General features: G+C 42.2%; 1 protein-coding gene across 2 annotated transcripts in view; it reads left to right on the top strand.

Annotated features, from left to right (window-relative positions):
- DYM (dymeclin) overlaps positions 1-17,280 on the top strand; it is a 231,561-nt gene that overhangs the window by 100,279 nt on the left and 114,002 nt on the right. For both annotated transcript variants that reach the window (XM_062017992.1, XM_062017993.1), the window contains 2 exons: positions 9,497-9,610; positions 11,395-11,489. In XM_062017992.1, coding sequence (XP_061873976.1) covers positions 9,497-9,610; positions 11,395-11,489 — 209 coding nt within the window. The remainder of the gene's footprint in view (positions 1-9,496; positions 9,611-11,394; positions 11,490-17,280) is intronic.

The following is a 17,280-nucleotide window of genomic DNA, read 5'->3' as shown; positions in this document are numbered from 1 at the left end:
AACTGATTTCACTGATTGATAATAAGCTAATTATGAGCCAGCAATGTGCCCTCGTGGCCAAGAAGCCAATGACATCCTGGAGGCATCAAGAAGAGTGTGCCCAGCAGGTCAAGGGAGATTCTTCTCCCTCTCTACTCTGCCCTGCTGAGGCCTCATCTAGAGTCCTGTGCCCAGTTTGGGCTCCCCAGCTCAAGAGGGACAGGGAACTGCTGGAGAGAGGCCAGTGCAGGGCCACCAAGATGATCAGGGAACTGGAGCATCTTTCATACAAGGAAAGGCTGTGGGAACTGGGGCTGTTTAGTCTGGAGAAGAGGAGACTGAGGGGGGATCTTATTAACATTTATAAATATCTAAAGGATGGGTGTCAGGAGATTGGGACATCGTTTTTTTTCTATAGTAGCTAGTAACAGGACAGGGGGTGATGGGATGAAGCTGGAACACAAAAAGTTCCACTTAAACATAAGGAAAAACTGTTTCAGTGTTTCAGTGAGGGAGCCCTGGCCCAGGCTGCCCAGGGAGGGTGTGGAGGCTCCTTCCTTGGAGGTCTCCAAGACCCGCCTGGTCATGTTCCTATGCGACCTGATCCAGGTGAACCTGCTTCTGCAGGGGGTTGGACTAGATGATCTCTGAAGATCTCTGATTCTGATTCTATAACAATAATGACGATCGTGTAAACAAGTCAATGCAAGCATTCCCTAAAAGGCACAAGTATAGATGACTTTTTGATTTATGAAACTGTAAACAAAATGACATCAAATGTCCAAACAACATCATGTAGCTGTAATCTGTAGTACTGCATTCTGTAGTAAATAGTGATAGACTGAAAAATCACAATTTAACTGTGTTTGTTGTGTGAAGAAGTATCTCACAAGCCAAGTTCTGGGAAACTCGGAGTCTTTGTGCTCAGTATATGCACAGAACTGAGTTCCTCTTCTTTGCCTCTGCAGTTCTTGCACCCTGAGGTATAGGTGTCTGAGAGCCTGGTGTTAAAAAGAATAATTAATCAAAACATTTGTTTGTTGTTTTCCTCTCAAGACCACCTCAGATCCGAGCTTTTTAGTTTTCTTTTTTAGCTTTTGAATATTGTCTTCAAACCAATGCGACTGTTCCAATTGTGGCACTGATTTCAGGTAGATGAGTTTTGAAATGTAAGATGCTTTCCTGTTTCATGCTTCTGAAGTCCAAAACCACGTGAGGCGTGATGGTGGTTGATGCTGTTGTTTTAAACGGGCATTTAGTTGTCTGCCTGCTATGGTTTCTATCCTCAGTATGGGGAAGAGGGAAGTAGAGGCCTAATATGTAACTTTTAAACTTTGGTTTTTGAGGGTTTTTTATCAGAGTAGTGGACTATGATCTCAGTGAATGTCATTTTCCAGAGCTGATGTGTTTAAAGTTTCAGTGAGAATCATTGGCTGCTTCTGGAGTGAGACTAGGTCATGAACATGTCTTGTTCATGGTTACAGCTGTCAACGTGTTCTTTAACAAGCTCTGGTAGCTTCATGTTTTGCATTAGGAATTTGAGATTTGGCAGGTGGCCTTTGTGCTAGGGCTCTGCTGCTGATAATCTGACTAAACTTGACCAAATTATAAATCTCTGGGGAAAGGAGAGCAGTCTGTTTCCATCTGGCCAGCAGATACGTAGCTGGAGGAGGCCTGGTGTCTGTGATGATTGAATATTCTCTTTTGCTGCTCCTACAGCCAGCTGTGCTGTTTGCAGCCTCCTCTGCCCTAGGAGCATGTATTGGTTGAGTTATGTGAGGACAAACTGAAGCTTGTGCAAGCGCTGCTTCCAGCCCCTGTGAGATGGGACTGTGATGCTTCTTCTGCTACCTGGCAGTGTTTGAAGCCACAGAATTGCTTAGGTTGGACAGTTTAGGATTACTGAGTACAGCCATTAACCCAGCACAGCCACAGTCACCATTAAACCATGTCCCTCAGCACTATGTCTACGTGTCTGAAGAGAGTATATAGGAACTGATGCCTGATATGACAACAGTTAGGAGAAGTTGGAAAAAAATTGTGTCTGGCTGCACAAGGAATGGAGGATGGGTGCAGTGGGGAAAAGAAATACAGAGACAGGTAAGATTTTGAATTCCTGAACAAAAAAATGAGAAGTGAGGCAGGACAGGAAAAGCTCCTTTGGTGCTGAGGTGAGGGAGCACTGTCCCAGGCTGCCCAGGGCGGGTGTGGAGGCTCCTTCTCAGGAGGTTTCCAAACCCACCTGGACACATTCCTGTGCCCCCTGAATGAGGGGAACCTGCTTTAGCAGGGGGTTTGGCTGGAGGAGCTCTGTAGGGCCTTTCTAATCCTACCATCCTGGGATGGCAGAGTGACAAAATGTTGAATAAAGGGGAAATCTGACTCAGTTTCGATCAGTGTGGAATGGGCAAAGTGTGGGGGGAGGAAGAGAAAGCTGGACAGAAGGTCTGAGAAGAAATGGGGCCTGGGAGGGCAAGGAGCTGGGAATGTGCCACGGGGTGGGGGGAATGGGAAGGGTGATGGCTTATGTACAGTACAGGTAGCCATAGGTGGATGAGAAAGATGTGACTGGAGAAGTTGGAGGGCTTAAGTCCTCCTTGACACTAACATGTTCCAGTCCCATTCCTCTTGTCCCGTAAAGAAACCCTTTCTGAGAGAGCACATGATGACACGCAAGGCTCCTGAGTTCTTCTATAAGGTGAATCAAGGAACTTCCACTTTGCTTGATAAAATACAGGAATGTGCTCCACAAATTAGCACCAAAAGGAACGGGAGGAAACATGGGCCTCATTTTATTTGTGGGAAGAGGTTGCTTTGCTATTTCACTCATAAATGAGAGACTATAAGAGAAATAGCTCATTAGAGATGTAATTAATAAGTATATCTCATTTGTTGGTGCAAGTGTACTTTGTCTTAGAGGGAAAAATCTACCACAGAACACTTTGATATCATTTTTGAGCAAAGTAAGTGAAATTTTCTTCCATAACAATCTAGTACCTTGTCCCTTTCAGTACTATTGGCTTGGATTTGCATTGTGCATCATCTCAGAACAAGTAAGATTTTATTTATTACCCATTTTCATAGTTACATGTTTTGTTTCAAAGGGGATATTACATTTTTATTAACGTTATCATTCAGAAGTCAGGAAATAAGACGTTCAGCCACAGTTATCCCAGTGTTATTTATGTATTGCAGAGCGTAACCATTGCTTAGTGATCACACACTATTCTTCAGGTAACAGTATATTTTTCTTCTGGAAGGTTCAAGTGCTCAGTTTGTGATATTTTTTTGTTGCAGAGTGATTTGTTTATTTTTTTATATAAAATCACCTCTTGAAAATAGATATAGTCACATAGTCATAAATAAACTCTTTTTAAGAAATCCCAAGCAATTAATTGCAAATATACTTATTTTAGTATTTTTCACTTGTGAAATAAGCCACTAGCTTGCTATATCTGATCACAAGTTTATGCTTAGCAGCCTCAGGATGATCAGGTTCTCCTCTAGCAGAGTATCTTCTTGCAGTGAATTTTGGATGTGTAATCCATTACTTAAACTATTAACAGCTCTTTAACATTTCACTTGTCTGCTTTGTGAAACTAACTAACTTTGTGGATCTTTCTTTCAGGCTATTTCTGTTAATGTCTGTCCTAACTAATTGTCCTATTTTAATGAAACTTCTTGAATGACTTGCTTTCATTTATACCATCATCACTTTGGCTTAAAAAAGTATTAGTGTCTTGTTATAACTAGAAATAACACCTTTCTAGTAGTGATTTCATATTTCCTATTTGTTCCTCAGCCTTGACTGTTTCTCCCATAAGTACCTCTCAAGTCTTGCCCTCTTCCCCATATTCTTATTTTTCTATCCTTTTAGCAAAGGTGTTTACCAGAAATTGTCACACTTGTTGCTGGGAATGTTTTGTCATTGGCTTCACTTTAGCTCCCTTGTGGGAAACATTTAACATTTAAATGTTAATTAGTTTTGTTTACAACTGTTATGGAGATTATGAATCACAGAATTGTATTGGAAGTAAAGGAAAACAAGAAGGAGTTTTTCAGGTACATCAGCAGCAAAAGGAAGATGAGGGGGAGTGTGGGCCCACTATTAAACACAGAGCCTGCCCTGGTGACCGAGGATGCACAGAAAGCTGAACTACTGAATGCCTTCCTTGCTTCAGTCTTTACGGCCAAGGCCGGCCCTCGGGATGCCCAGTCCAGCAAGGAGAGTAGGATGGCCAGGACAGCAGAGGACTTACCCTGGGTGGAAGAGGAGGAAGTTAAAGACTTGTTGGCCAAGCTGAACAACCATAAGTCAATGACGGGGTGCATCCAAGAGTGCTGAGGGAGCTGCTGATGTGATTGCTAAGCCTTTCTGCGTCATTTTTGAACAATCATGGAGCACGGGTGAGGTGCCTGAGGACTGGAGAAAGGCCAATGTCACTGCAGGCTGCAGAAAGGGCAGGAAGGACGACCCAGGAAACTACAGACAGGACTCATCTGGAGTCCTGTGTCCAGTTCTGGGCTCCCCAGCTCCAGAGGGACAGGGAACTGCTGGAGAGAGGCCAGCACAGGGCCACCAAGATGATCAGGGGACTGGAGCATCTTCCTTATGAGGAAAGGCTGTGGGAACTGGGGCTGTTTAGTCTGGAGGAGACTGAGGGAGGGTTCTCATTAATAGTTACAGGTATCTAACGGTAGGAGCTCGGAGCATCACTTTTTTCTACTGTATCTAGTGACAGACAAGGGGTAATGAGATGAAGCTGGCAACAAAAAAAGTTAAACATTTAAAACTGTTTCACTGTTCAGTGAGGGAGCCCTGGCCCAGGCTGCCCAGGGAGGGTGTGGAGGCTCCTTCCTTGGAGGGCTTCAAGACCCACCTGGACACATTCCTGTGTGACCTGATCTAGGTGAACCTGCTTCTGCAGGGAGTTTGGACTGTATGAGCTCTAAAGATCTCTTCTAACCCCTACCATTCTGTGATTCTATGATCTTAGTTAAGAGGCTGTTTCAGATGTCTCTTGTTCTGTGAAAGAGCTTCAAAAGACACAGAGGTAAGGTGAGAATGAGGGCAGGAGGTAAATGAAAGAATTCTACATGCATGTAGAATTTGTAGAGCCTGAAAGGTTAAAAAGAATCTTTTTTAAAAAGGCACTTTAAAGACAGTACGTATAAAGTATTACCCTTGTCTAGTATAAACTCCATAGGATTCTGGTTTTTTACCTCACTGGGTTTTGCTTTAGAATATATTGGCTAAGAGTTTTCATAAAACCTACATATAATTATATATTGAGTAGTAAGTATTACTTACAGTAGGGTCCTACACAATACTGAGGGAAATATATCTCCCAGCACCTCTTGTTAAATAACACTCTAATCTTTGCCAGCAGTCCTCTTGTCACAAATGCTGTGAAACGCCACGGTACCTGTTGCAGAGCTCTGGGGCAGAATGATAGAAAAGCAAGTACTTTGATGTGTGGCCTGGGCAACTGGGCACTTATGGGGGTATCAAGCTGAGAGTAGCTGAGAAGATCAGTTACATGAAGGTGGTTTCTGCTTTTCTGCTCCAATGGTGGAGTCCTGTCAGAAAGCTTCCTTAGAAAAATGTTTTTTTCCTTTTAATTCTGCTGGTTTGAGTATTTCTGAGTGATCACATATAGGGCTGTCATGAAAGCAAAGCTTGCTGAGAAAGAGACTGTCAAATGCATTTCCCAAAGGTTTTTGTTTTATTGTGCTATGAATTTGATCTTTCTTTGGTTTGTGGTGGAACTGATGATATTGCTCTCAAAGGCATCAGTGGGAGTATGATGTGGGAGAGAGGACTTGATCCCAGCTCATAATAAGAAGAAGTCTTTAAGCAAAGAAAACCTGTGACGTACGTGTTTGGGATTTAAAGACAAAAGTTAAATCATAGAGTAGAATCATGGGGGATTTTTTTGCTTGGAAAAGACATTTAAGCTCATCAAGTCCAACCACTACCTCAGCACTGCCATGGCCACCACTAACCCATGTCTCTCAGCCCCACAGCTACACGGCTTTGGGATCTCTCCAGGGATGGGGACTGCACCACTGCCCTGGGCAGCCTGGGACAGGGATGGACAGCCCTCAAGGAAAGAAATTGTTCCCTATCTCTGATCTAAAGCTCCCCTCAGGCAACTTGAAGCTGTTTCCTCTTGTCCTGTCACTTATAGTTTAGAAGCAGAGAACCTGAACATATCCTCCTATCAGGGAGCTGTCAAGATGAAGAATCTCTTCCCTCAGCCTCCTCCAGGCTGAACTCTCCCATTCCCTCAGCCCCTTCCCAGCACCCTTGTGCTCCAGCCCCTTCCCCAGCTCTGTGCCGGGCTCTGGCCACGCTGCAGCCCCTCAGTGTCCCTGTGGCAGTGAGTGAGGGGCCCAGCACTGAGCACAGCCCTGGAGCTGCAGCCTCCCCAGGGCCCAGCACAGGGGGACAATCCCTGCCTTGGCCCTGCTGGCCTCACTATTGCTGACCCAAACCAGAATGCCCTTGGCCTTCTTGCCTACCTGGGCATGCTGCTGGCTCCTGGCCAGCCACTATTGACCAACATCCCCAGCTGCTAGACAGCTTCCAGCCCCTCTGCCCCAGCCTGGAGTGATGCCTGTGGTTGTTGTGGGCCCAAGTGTTGGACATATAACCTCTACATTCTCAACAGTAGTACAACTTGCATTACTGCCATATTTGAGTGCCTGGTGGGTCCTCAAAACAGCATAGTACTTAGTATCTTTGATGCTTCACAGATTGTAATGCAAATCATTTGTTTAGTTTATGGGGCTTTGCTGGAGGCATGCACTCTGTGTGTGTGTCTGAAATGTACTGCAAAAATGAAGACTGCTGACCAGAAAAGAAACTCAGCAGTAGGCACACTGTAAAACACATCTAACTGCCTTGGTGCAACTCATATTCAGAAGGACTAGTCAACAGCAATCTGTTGGCTGATTGTAATAGTGATATTCCAAACCCAACTGTGGGGAGCATGGGGAAGTTCAATACCAAGGCAGACTGATGAAAGAGAAGCGAAGATGAGGAAGATAATTACAAAGAGAGAACATGGACTTCCTAGTTGTATTATAAAAAGAACATTATTATAAAAAGTGTTCTTTTTATAATACAAATTCTAATTTCCTCCCCAAAGATGTTCCATTTAAAAACAGATTGGCATCTACAATGACAACTCTGCTGTGAGTGTTCTGATAAGAATCCGATATATCCTCCTCATGTTCCACTGAGCGAAAACTGTCACGTATTAAATAGTATTAAAATTAACAACTTTTAACTCTCTGTGAATCCTATCAGTGCATACTTTGGAGTTTTTTATTTCTCAGTGGCAGAAGGTGTTTAGTAACCAACTACATTCACTAGCATTAGGATTTGTTTGGGTTTTTTATTAAAATATGGTCGTAAGTATCAGGTTAGTCAGTGAATCTCTAGTATACTTGGCTATTTGTGGAGTATCACAAATAGTAGTGGATTTAAACTGGTAAATATGGTAAACTGAAAGCCAGGTGGAAAAAATCCCAAGTGCTAAGATGTGTGGAGTGTGGGATAACCTACCTAGCGTGGAAGGTTGGTTGCTTCAGTTGTGCAAAACAAGACTAAGCAAAGATTTCTAATTATTTTTTGTTCCAGGGTAGGCTCTGAAGACCAATCCTCTTTTGGCAATAGGATGGGATGAGTCATTTCTTTCAAATTCCAATACAATTCTGTGATTCATAATCTCCATAATAGTTGTAAACAAAGCAAATTAACATTTAAATGTGTTCAGTGTGTGTAGTGCTGTAGGGAAAAAAAAAGATCCACTTCAGTGACCAATGGTAGGGATTTCAAAGTTAACACAATATTTTCTGTTTATAAGCTCAAGGATTTCCTCTCTTCATCTCATCTGTAAAACACATTTCCCTTTGTTTCTGTTCCCTGTTAAAATACTGTAATCTGCCAATACACAAATTGAATGTAAAAGTAATTCAGCAGGGTTTGCACAGATTCGGGTGCTTGGCTGAGTGGAAGAAGCTGTGTAAATAAAATAACTTTGGTCTCTTCTTTCTTTCTCAAGTATAGACAAGTGAAAAAAAAAAGCCCCATAATGGGCTACCTTTGAGCTGAAGAATGTGCATGACCATGAGTACTGATACCCTTAAATATATAACTGTGGAAACTAAAAATATGGGGTGACCACTCTGCATTCCAGTTCTGTGCTCTGTCAGTGATTAGCAACTACATCACTTAAAAACATGACATACAATTGTCTGTGAAGTAAAAGAAGGGCAATGGATCTGGGAAAGGTACTGGGGCACGAGTCTGCTGAGTGACTGAGGAACCTGAGGATGCACATCCTGGAGAAAAGGAGTCTGAAGGGAGCCCTTCTCACTCTCTGCAGCTCCCTCAACCTGAAGTTTTAATGAAATGTATTCAATATATCAATAATATCAAAGGTTTGCAGAGTAACAGCTTTGTGTGCAGTAGTCCTGTTGACTCATTTTTTGTTTGACCCTGAATAACCCAGAACCTACATCTTCGCCATGTGTAATGAACAGTTCCTGTTGACTCATTTTTAAGAGCCCTTTAAGGCAGGGGTTTTTGTGCATAAGTTTGCTGTGTCACTCCAGGTTATGTACTCTTAAGAGATTGATTCTACTTCTGTTATAAACTCAGAGACGATGGTAAACTTCATCCATCCTTATATAATGGAGAGCGCTGAAAGATAACAAAACTTTTAACGTAGCTGATGGCTTTCTCTAAGTTACTAAGGGAAGAGACCTCACCTCTGGCAGGAGAAGGGCTTCAGTGTGAAGGCAGCAATTAACCTGTTGGTCTGCCCTGCATCCTTCAGCATGTGCACTCTTGCCAGTCAGTCAGAGTGTGTACGTGCTGCCTCTTGCCCAACTTGTAAAAAGGGAAAATGAGAAGGAGCTGGCAATATTAATCAGGTGACTGGGGTGGAACTGGAGACGTTTTGAAGTGTCAAGGATAAGATGGGAAAGGATATAGGATTGTGGTGGCACAGGGCATAAAAACGAGGGAATTACCAACTTTAATCATCTTTCTACACTTAGTGTGTTTCTGTGTGAAACATGGTAACGTTGATGAGATCTACGAGGTGGTAACACTGCAGAGGTCTGGGGATTTTTTTCTTTCAACAGCTTTCTGCATTCTTAGTTCTACTTGAAGAGGTCTCTGCTCCCAAGCTACAAGCAACAGGACAGGAGGAAATGTCCTCAAGTTATGCCAGGGGAGGTTTAGGTTGGAGATGAGGAAGAGCTTTTTCCCTGAGGGGGTTGTCAGTCCTTGTCCCAGGCTGCCCAGGGAGCTGGGGGAGTCCCCAGCCCTGGAGCTATTGCAAAGCTGTAGAGCTGAGGTGCTGAGGCCATGGGTTAGTGGTGGGCTTGGCAGTCTTAGGTTAGTGGTTGGACTCAATGATCTTAAAGTTCTTTTCCAATCAGCCAGCTCTGTGATTCTATGATTGGTGCTGTAGAAATTTCTTCTTTTATTTTTTTCCAGATGTTGAAAAATATCACTTGGTATGCTGAGCGTGTCTTAACAGAGATCTCACTTGGGAGTCTCCTGATACTAGTGGTGATAAGAACCATCCAGTACAACATGACACGGACAAGGGTAAGAGTTAACGTGTAGCGCTTACGCACATAGTGTGGATTTGTAACTTCAGCAGCACGAATTCAAACAGGGTGTGGGATTTTCTTCATTCTGTTGCAACTAGTTGGCACCTGGATTTACAGGAGAGAAGAAAATGGGAAGATGAGCCTCTTTAACTAAGCACAATGTTGAACAGTTCTAAACTTCTAACACAATTTCTGTGTTATCATCCAGTTCATTGAGGAGGATTCTCTAAAGATCATATTTCAGTGAACTCATTTTCAGATGAGAAGAAAAGATTCTTGGCTTCATGAGAATAAATGATTCATTATAGATTGTTTGCCTCTCTTTGATATCTCAGAAGGAGGTGTTTCAACTCTATTTATTGATACTGTTTTTATGAAGTAGGATAGGGACATGGCCATAAAACCTTTTTGAGCTCTAGCAAAGTAAAACTCTTTCCACTTCATATCCTACTATCAGATTGATTTTCTGTGTTTTTCAAGCATTTGATTGTATTCCTTATGTCAAACATAAAAGCATGTTCCTGTGCACTTCTCAATCTTCTCAACAAGTAAAGGCACAGAAGTTGTTACATGAAAAAGTACAAAAAAATTAACTGTGTGAAATAGGAAAACTTTTCACATTTATGATCAAAAGAATTGGAAGAAATGAGAACAATCTTGGCATATATTTGTAGGATTTAGAATCTGTTGTGATGTAAATATGTATTTTAGATTGGAATAAGGAAATAAATCCCTACTGGATTGAATAAGTGAACACGTTTGGTTCTGTGAAAGCCCTGGGCTTCGATAGGGCCATTATTTAAATGCTTATCTGGTTAATTTGTTTCAGGGATGCTAAAAAGGGGACCAGATTAGCTCTAAAGTATCGTATGGTTATAGTTGAGTCCTGGTGAGGTCTCATCTGGAGTCCTGTGTCCAGTTCTGGGCTCCTCAGCTCAAGAGGGACAGGGAAGTGCTGGAGAGAGGCCAGTGCAGGGCCACCAAGATGATCAGGGCACTGGAGCATCTTCCTTGTGAGGAAAGGCTGTGGGACCTGGGGCTGTTTAGTCTGGAGAAGAGGAGACTGAGGGGGGATCTCATTAATATTGACAAATATCTCAGTGGTGGGTGTCAGGAGGTTGGGGCAGCACTTTTTTTGATGGTATCGAGCAAGAGGACAAGGGGTGATGGGATGAAGCTGGAAACAAAAAGTTCCATTGAAACATAAGGACAAACTGTTTCACTGTTTCAGTGAGGGAGCCCTGGCACAGGCTGCCCAGGGAGGGTATGGAGGCTCCTTCCTTGGAGGGCTTCAAGACCCACCTGAACATGTCCCTGTGCGACCCGATCTAGGTTGACCTGCTTCTGCAGGGGAGTTGGACTGGATGATCTCTAAAGATCCCTTCCAACCCCTGCCATTCTGTGATATATAGAATGTTTTGAAAGAGTTAATAGAGAGACAATCTATGAAGCAGAGAATTTTAGGGTAAAACTTTTAGGGTAAAAAGGAGAGAGGAAGAGAATGTCTTTTAGTATTTATTGCATCTGTAATGTCATTTCAAATCAACATTGCTAAAGGTGTGAAGACATCAAGCTAAATGATCCTGTGATAATACAGGGGTGTGTATTTATGTACACATACATGCTCTGAAAACTATGATATAAACTTCTGACCACGTCCTTTAAATCAACAGCTGTTACTCAGTCTTTTGGGTTATTCCAGGAATGGTTGTCAGTGTACATCAAAAGGACAGTTTGATGTAGTTTGGTTTTCTTTTTCTCTCCTCTTGTTTCTGACAGGACAAATACCTTCATACAAATTGTCTGGCAGCCTTAGCAAATATGTCAGCACAGTTCCGCTCACTTCACCAGTATGCTGCTCAGAGGATCATCAGGTAAATATAAAGGCTTCTTTTGAAATTCACCTTTGCTGAAACTCAAGACTAGAAGAAGTTGAACTTTGTATGCCTTAACAGATAGTGATGAACCAAATAGCTGAAATTACAGCTGAATAACTAAATAATCCCAGAATAATCCTGCTTGCTTTGTGTTTGATCTGCCTCTGAATGCACAGAAAATACTAGTTTCTCTATCTGAGAAACTCCTAACTTCTGATTCTCTTACAAGAATGGCTCAGTAGCTGCCTTTAAACCAGAAGGTTTTCAGAGATTTGTGTGAGTTACGCTTTTTGATCGTGTAGCGCCTTGCTATCAAAATGCACTGAGTGCTGGTTCTCAAGTATTAAGCAGACTGGATTTTTAGATTGCTTTACTTCTTCCTGCCTGTTTGGCAGAAGCTGTTTCTTCAGTCAGGCATAAGGCAAAGACCATTTTGTGAAGACTCCCTGCAAATACAGGCGATAAAACCTACAGCCATGCTTTTCAACTGATAAAGTTTAATAGCTTGAGTAGTAAAAAATAGTCAATATCTGCTCTGGTTCTGAAACAGGACCATAACTTTATAAAGAGGTAGCTAGTGAAGTTGCCCCTTCCTAGGTTGTGTCTGTGCTGCAGACCACTTTGTAAAGGCAGGTAATGATGCGTCAGGCATCCTCATCTTGGCAGCCAGCCCTGCTCCAAGGGGAACCAGGGAGGTCCTGGTTAGTGCAATCTGGAATAAACTGTGAAAGTACTTGTCAAGTACAGACAGCATGCCAGAAATAAGTAAATGATAATTGCGTGCCTGTACACTTAGTAAAGGACTGAGTTAACAAGAGTTACATCTTGTGCTTAAACCACTGTTCCTTAGGGATTAATCCTCTCTGAGCACCTTCTCTTTTGGATGTGTTTGGTTGTAAAAGTATGGACAAGAACCAGGATGAATGCATTCTGCCATTACCTTTTCCCTGCTTGATCGTCACCTTTTCACACCCTTTGCAGCGACGTTGAGTGTTCAGCATTTCACTTGAAGCTATTTTCCTCCTACCTATCAGACATTATCTTAAATACCCACTGTCTTTGTTTCTCAAGTCATAGACGTGGAGTCTCAGTTTTCTGAGCATTTACAAACGTTCGTTTCTGAAATCATAGATCCCGGTGTGGTGTGGAATATGTGACCTTGATGCTCAAAAACTTGGTCTGGATTTTAGTGTTTGCCACTTCAGAGCTTTTCCCTGTGTTGCCAGTTTCTGATTTTGTTCCACTTTATTCTACTGCTGTATCTGCAACAAAGTGAGATGTGTTCCTCAGGTTACATTTAGGGCAGGAAGAGGTTGTCTTGAGTCCTGTTACAGCTGCCTGTTACCAATGCTCAGTAACCTTGTAGTCATCTAGCAGATCTGCATGTGTATTTCTGTGTGGCTTGGCTCCTGTCAAAATGCTGTGAGTTTATGGACATCTGCTGTTTGAAATTTAAACTCATGGTTCAAAGCAAGCTCATCTGGATCATTTTAATTTAATTGGGTTATGAAATGGCTAAGTGTGTGGTCTGCTGGCTTATCAGAAGAGGTGGCAGCCATCAGTGGAGAAGCAGCAACCTCAGTACCTTTGCACTCACATCTCATCTCACCCAGCCTTTAAACCCATGAGAAACAGAAGGAGCCTTTTGTGCTTTGAGGCTTCTCCCTACACCAGCCTTTTCCAGCCTTCTCACACAGGGTTTGCACCCAGCATAATGGCATCTTAGAGGCAGATTGTCTCTCTAATGTATGAAGACTCACTTCAGGACCCAGAAAATCTCCTGCTCTCTTTTTATTCAACACTTCAACAGTCTGCTGTGACATTTTAATGCCTTATTTGTCATCTCTCTAGACATACATAGTTACAATGTGAGTTTAACATAGCTGCTTGATTTTAGCTGTGAAATAATTGTGCTGATATTGAAGGCAGACAGACTTCTGTTGCTGCTTGGCACTGTTGCGTGCAGAAAGGAAGCAATAGGAGACAATGACAGAAAATGGGGGGAAAAATACTGTCACATTGAAATTGTGTGTCAAGTGATCTGTCTTTTATTGTGTGGAGGACTAACAAAGCCACGCTTGAAATGAGCCAAATAGAAAGGGAGATCTTAGAACAAGCACATAGTACTGGCACATTCAGAACTCCCATTCCTCCAAAGATGTCAGCTCTTAGTAGCTACTGTTGTTTGGTTCCTGTATGGCTTTGCATAGAGTTTGAGCTAGGGAGGACTACAAATAACACCCAGACAATATCCAACCACCTGTAGCGTGGTAGAGTAGCAGTCTGGGAAGGATGCTGGTTATCCCAGCCATTGAGTGCCAGATTGATACAGAAAATGGACATACTCATCAAAACTGAAGAAGCAAAGCAAAAAGATAACAAGATATTTATTATATCATACATAATATGATATTCTTTCACAGTCCAAAGATATTCCACGCTGTTATTTTTAAGCTTCTGCCCTGTAGCCTGATGCTCCATTTTAGTATAGTGTAGAAATTTTAATGGTGAATTCATATTTAGAACAGAACCAGACAAACAAGAGGATGTTTGATTTTTGGTTTTTCCCCACAGTTTTTATGTGTAATTCTGACGGAAGATCAGACTTTGCAATTAGAAAACTGTACTTTTAGGCAGTAGGTAAGAATGGCCACCAAGGTTAGGATTCAGTTTGTCAATATGATCATGATTGCTTTTAAATCAAAAGTCCTTACTACTAAAGTGGATTAAAATCTGCTGTAAAATGTCCTGTGATGTGGGCAGGCTGGAAGGAAGAGTCAGCTCCAGGAGCAGCCTTTCTCATGTAAGACTTCACTGCTGGTCTGGTAATATTAGCTTTTCAGGAGCGTTACAGCCGTTGGTTCCCTGGCAGGCATAAGCACCAAGATGGAAGTTTTTGAACATTGTTCCTTCTCAGAATACACGGATCTGTGTTTCAGTTATCAAAAAGAGCAATAAGAATACAGCTCTTGCATATAGGATTGGGTTTTGGAAGTATATTTTGTCCTTTGTTTTCCTGCCTTATGAGATCTCTTAATCACCAGACAAAAAATCCCCCACGGTATCCATAATGAAAAAGTGGTTTCTGTGAAGGAAAAGCCTTAAAAGAAGAGATGATACTTTATATAATGTAAAGTATTTCAGGTTATAGGTTTTTAAACTAAGTGGCTGTGAACCTCTTAACTTAAGATCTACTTAGCAATACAAGTGAGTAGGTAGTCATAATTTAAGCCTCACCAGATGTTGTAATGATTCCTTCCTTAATGTGAGAAGTAATTCCATTTCCATGCAGGCTTTTTCCTAATACTGTTCTGAGCAGAGACTGACAATTGTTTTAAATTCTGAAGACCGTATTGTATGAAATAATTAGCTGGAAGTATTCAATGTAGTGTACTTAAGAGCTCGGTAAAGTACAACTTCGCGATGCTGGGTAGTTTGTGTCAGGTTCCAGCAAGTGTGGAAATTGACAGATTTGAATAAAACTATCACAAGCAGCTGCTGGAAGTAAGAATAGATGTAATAAATGTTTCATAACAAGATTGACTTAATGCTGGGTGTCCTGTTTTCCCTGACTTGGAGCTCCTTCCCTTCTCTATCTGCTGTTACCACTGGTTTGTTTTTAATAACACAGAGCTATTGTATCAGCATAGTGCCAAGGGTGATATTGCACCGCTCTGTGTGTGTCATGTTTCTGGAGTGCTGACATATGTAGTATTTTCAAAGCATATTGGTAGACTATTATTAAAGAAATAAATTGTGTATTGATGTCATTTTTGTCACCAGTACCTACCAGAGGTGGCTGTATAGTCTCTGAGCAATAAAGAACCCGCTTTAGCAGGTGGTTAGACTAAAGATCCCTTCCAACCCCTACCATTCTGTGATTCTGTGAAAGCATGACCAGGCAGAGTGTTACATACCTGCAATGAGGGTAGGGTTTTCCTTTATGTGGTTTCCATTCTGCAAGTACAATTAACAGAAAGTGAAGCCATGCACCTAACTGGCATATTAGTGGAGGTATTCGATTTGTGACTTAAAACTGCCAGTCTGCTGACATTAATTCCTTCACTCTGTTTGAAAACAGCTCTAACCTGCCCGCTGTAGTGTGTGTGACATGGGGGATTGGAGAGTCTTTCCCTGATGACATCTCGTCACCATGTCCTTCCAATGAAGTCAGCTAAAAGGGGAAGATGAGTTACCTCAGGCTACAGCTTCATGTATTGGAAAGTTTGCTGTTTTCTGAGCAGGCATATACCACTAGAGGTTGCCATACACCTCGCTAGTTAGGCAGGAACATTTAACGTTAAATGACTTTGTGGAGCTGGAGACACTATCCAGTTGGCTTTTTTTTCTATACTATTACTACAGCTGTTGATATACAGGACTCTGTGAGCTGTGAAGAGCACTTTATCGATCGCACTTCTCCCTGTTAGATGACTGAAGTATCAGAAGATGGCACAGTGTCGTATGTCAGTGTCACATTTTGTTGATTTCTTTGGATGTCGCAGAGGGTTCAGTAAGATTCAGGGAATGATATGAAGAAAGAAGTTTCTGTTACCTTCCCAGTGCTCATAGAAGTCAGGTGAAATTCAGGAAGGAAAAGATGTGTTTAAAAGTTAAGAAGATACTTTAACCTATGCAAGCTATAGGGTGCAGCATGTTGTAATTCAATGTCACTATAACCCTGCTACACCTGTTAGAAGACCAAAGCCATCGAGCCACCCATACCAATTCTGTTGCTGTCTGGGAAGAAGCAGAGATACTAACCGTACTTATCATGGGTCAGCCAGCCTTGAAGCTGACGTTGATGAATCCTGTAGGATATCCTGGAGCATGATGCCGGTCACTGGAGTAGCTCGGTGTTTAAAATACAGTTTGAAGTAGTGTGCTTAAATGGCTTTCCACAACTCCATGGCAGGAGGTTGTGGCCAGATGGTGGTTAGTCACTTCTCCAAGTTACAAGTGACAGGTCAAGGGGAAATGGCCTCAAGTTGCACCAGGGGAGGTTTAGATTGCAGAACAGGAATAGTTTCTTCCCCCAAGGGCTGTCCAGCCCTGTCCCGGGCTGCCCAGGGCAGTGGTGCAGTCCCATCCCTGGAGGGACACCAAAGCCCTGTAGCTGTAGGGCTGAGGGACATGGGTTAGTGGTGGCCATGGCAGTTTGTGGAGAATGGTGGGACTCAGTGAGCTTTAAAGGACTTTTCTAACCTAAATGTTTCTATGACCTGAGAGGAGACTTGAAGCCCTTCTCTTCCTTTGCACTCTTCATAAAAGACTTCATCATTTTGTAGAGTCAATTATGTTCCGTAAGATACCACGAAAAATTCCCATTCATTTGAGAATTTCCCCCTCCCTGTCCAAAACATTTGTTTTACATTTTCATATGTTAGTAATTTATTTCTTCTACTATGGTTTCCATAGTAGTCTGACAGGATTTTCTTGAGTGAAAAGTATTTATGACAGTTCTTTAAGAATAAGAGGACCTGATGCTGCCTCAAACTGCACTTTTTAAACTCAGTTTAAGATGATGCTGGATTACAAATTGTCTTTCAAGTTGTGATGTGTGAGTTCCTGTATTGCTTTGCAAATTTCATGCTGGTTGAGGAAAAAAGCTTGACTGTAGTTCACGCTACAGGGTGTGAAAAACACATGTGGTGCGAGGAGAAAATGCTTTTCTCATAACTGGTCTCTCTCCTGAGGATGTCTCTGGATTTTGGTAACAGGTGCATATAACTGTGTGCTTTATATTCCTGCATGTGAAGCTGTGTAGCTAGTGTTTTTCAAATGTGGA

This window comes from Colius striatus, chromosome Z, assembly GCF_028858725.1.
Source record: "Colius striatus isolate bColStr4 chromosome Z, bColStr4.1.hap1, whole genome shotgun sequence".
NCBI classification, from domain to species: domain Eukaryota; kingdom Metazoa; phylum Chordata; class Aves; order Coliiformes; family Coliidae; genus Colius; species Colius striatus.
Note: the sequence above shows the minus strand (reverse complement) of the source record. Positions and strands in the feature narration are given on the sequence as shown.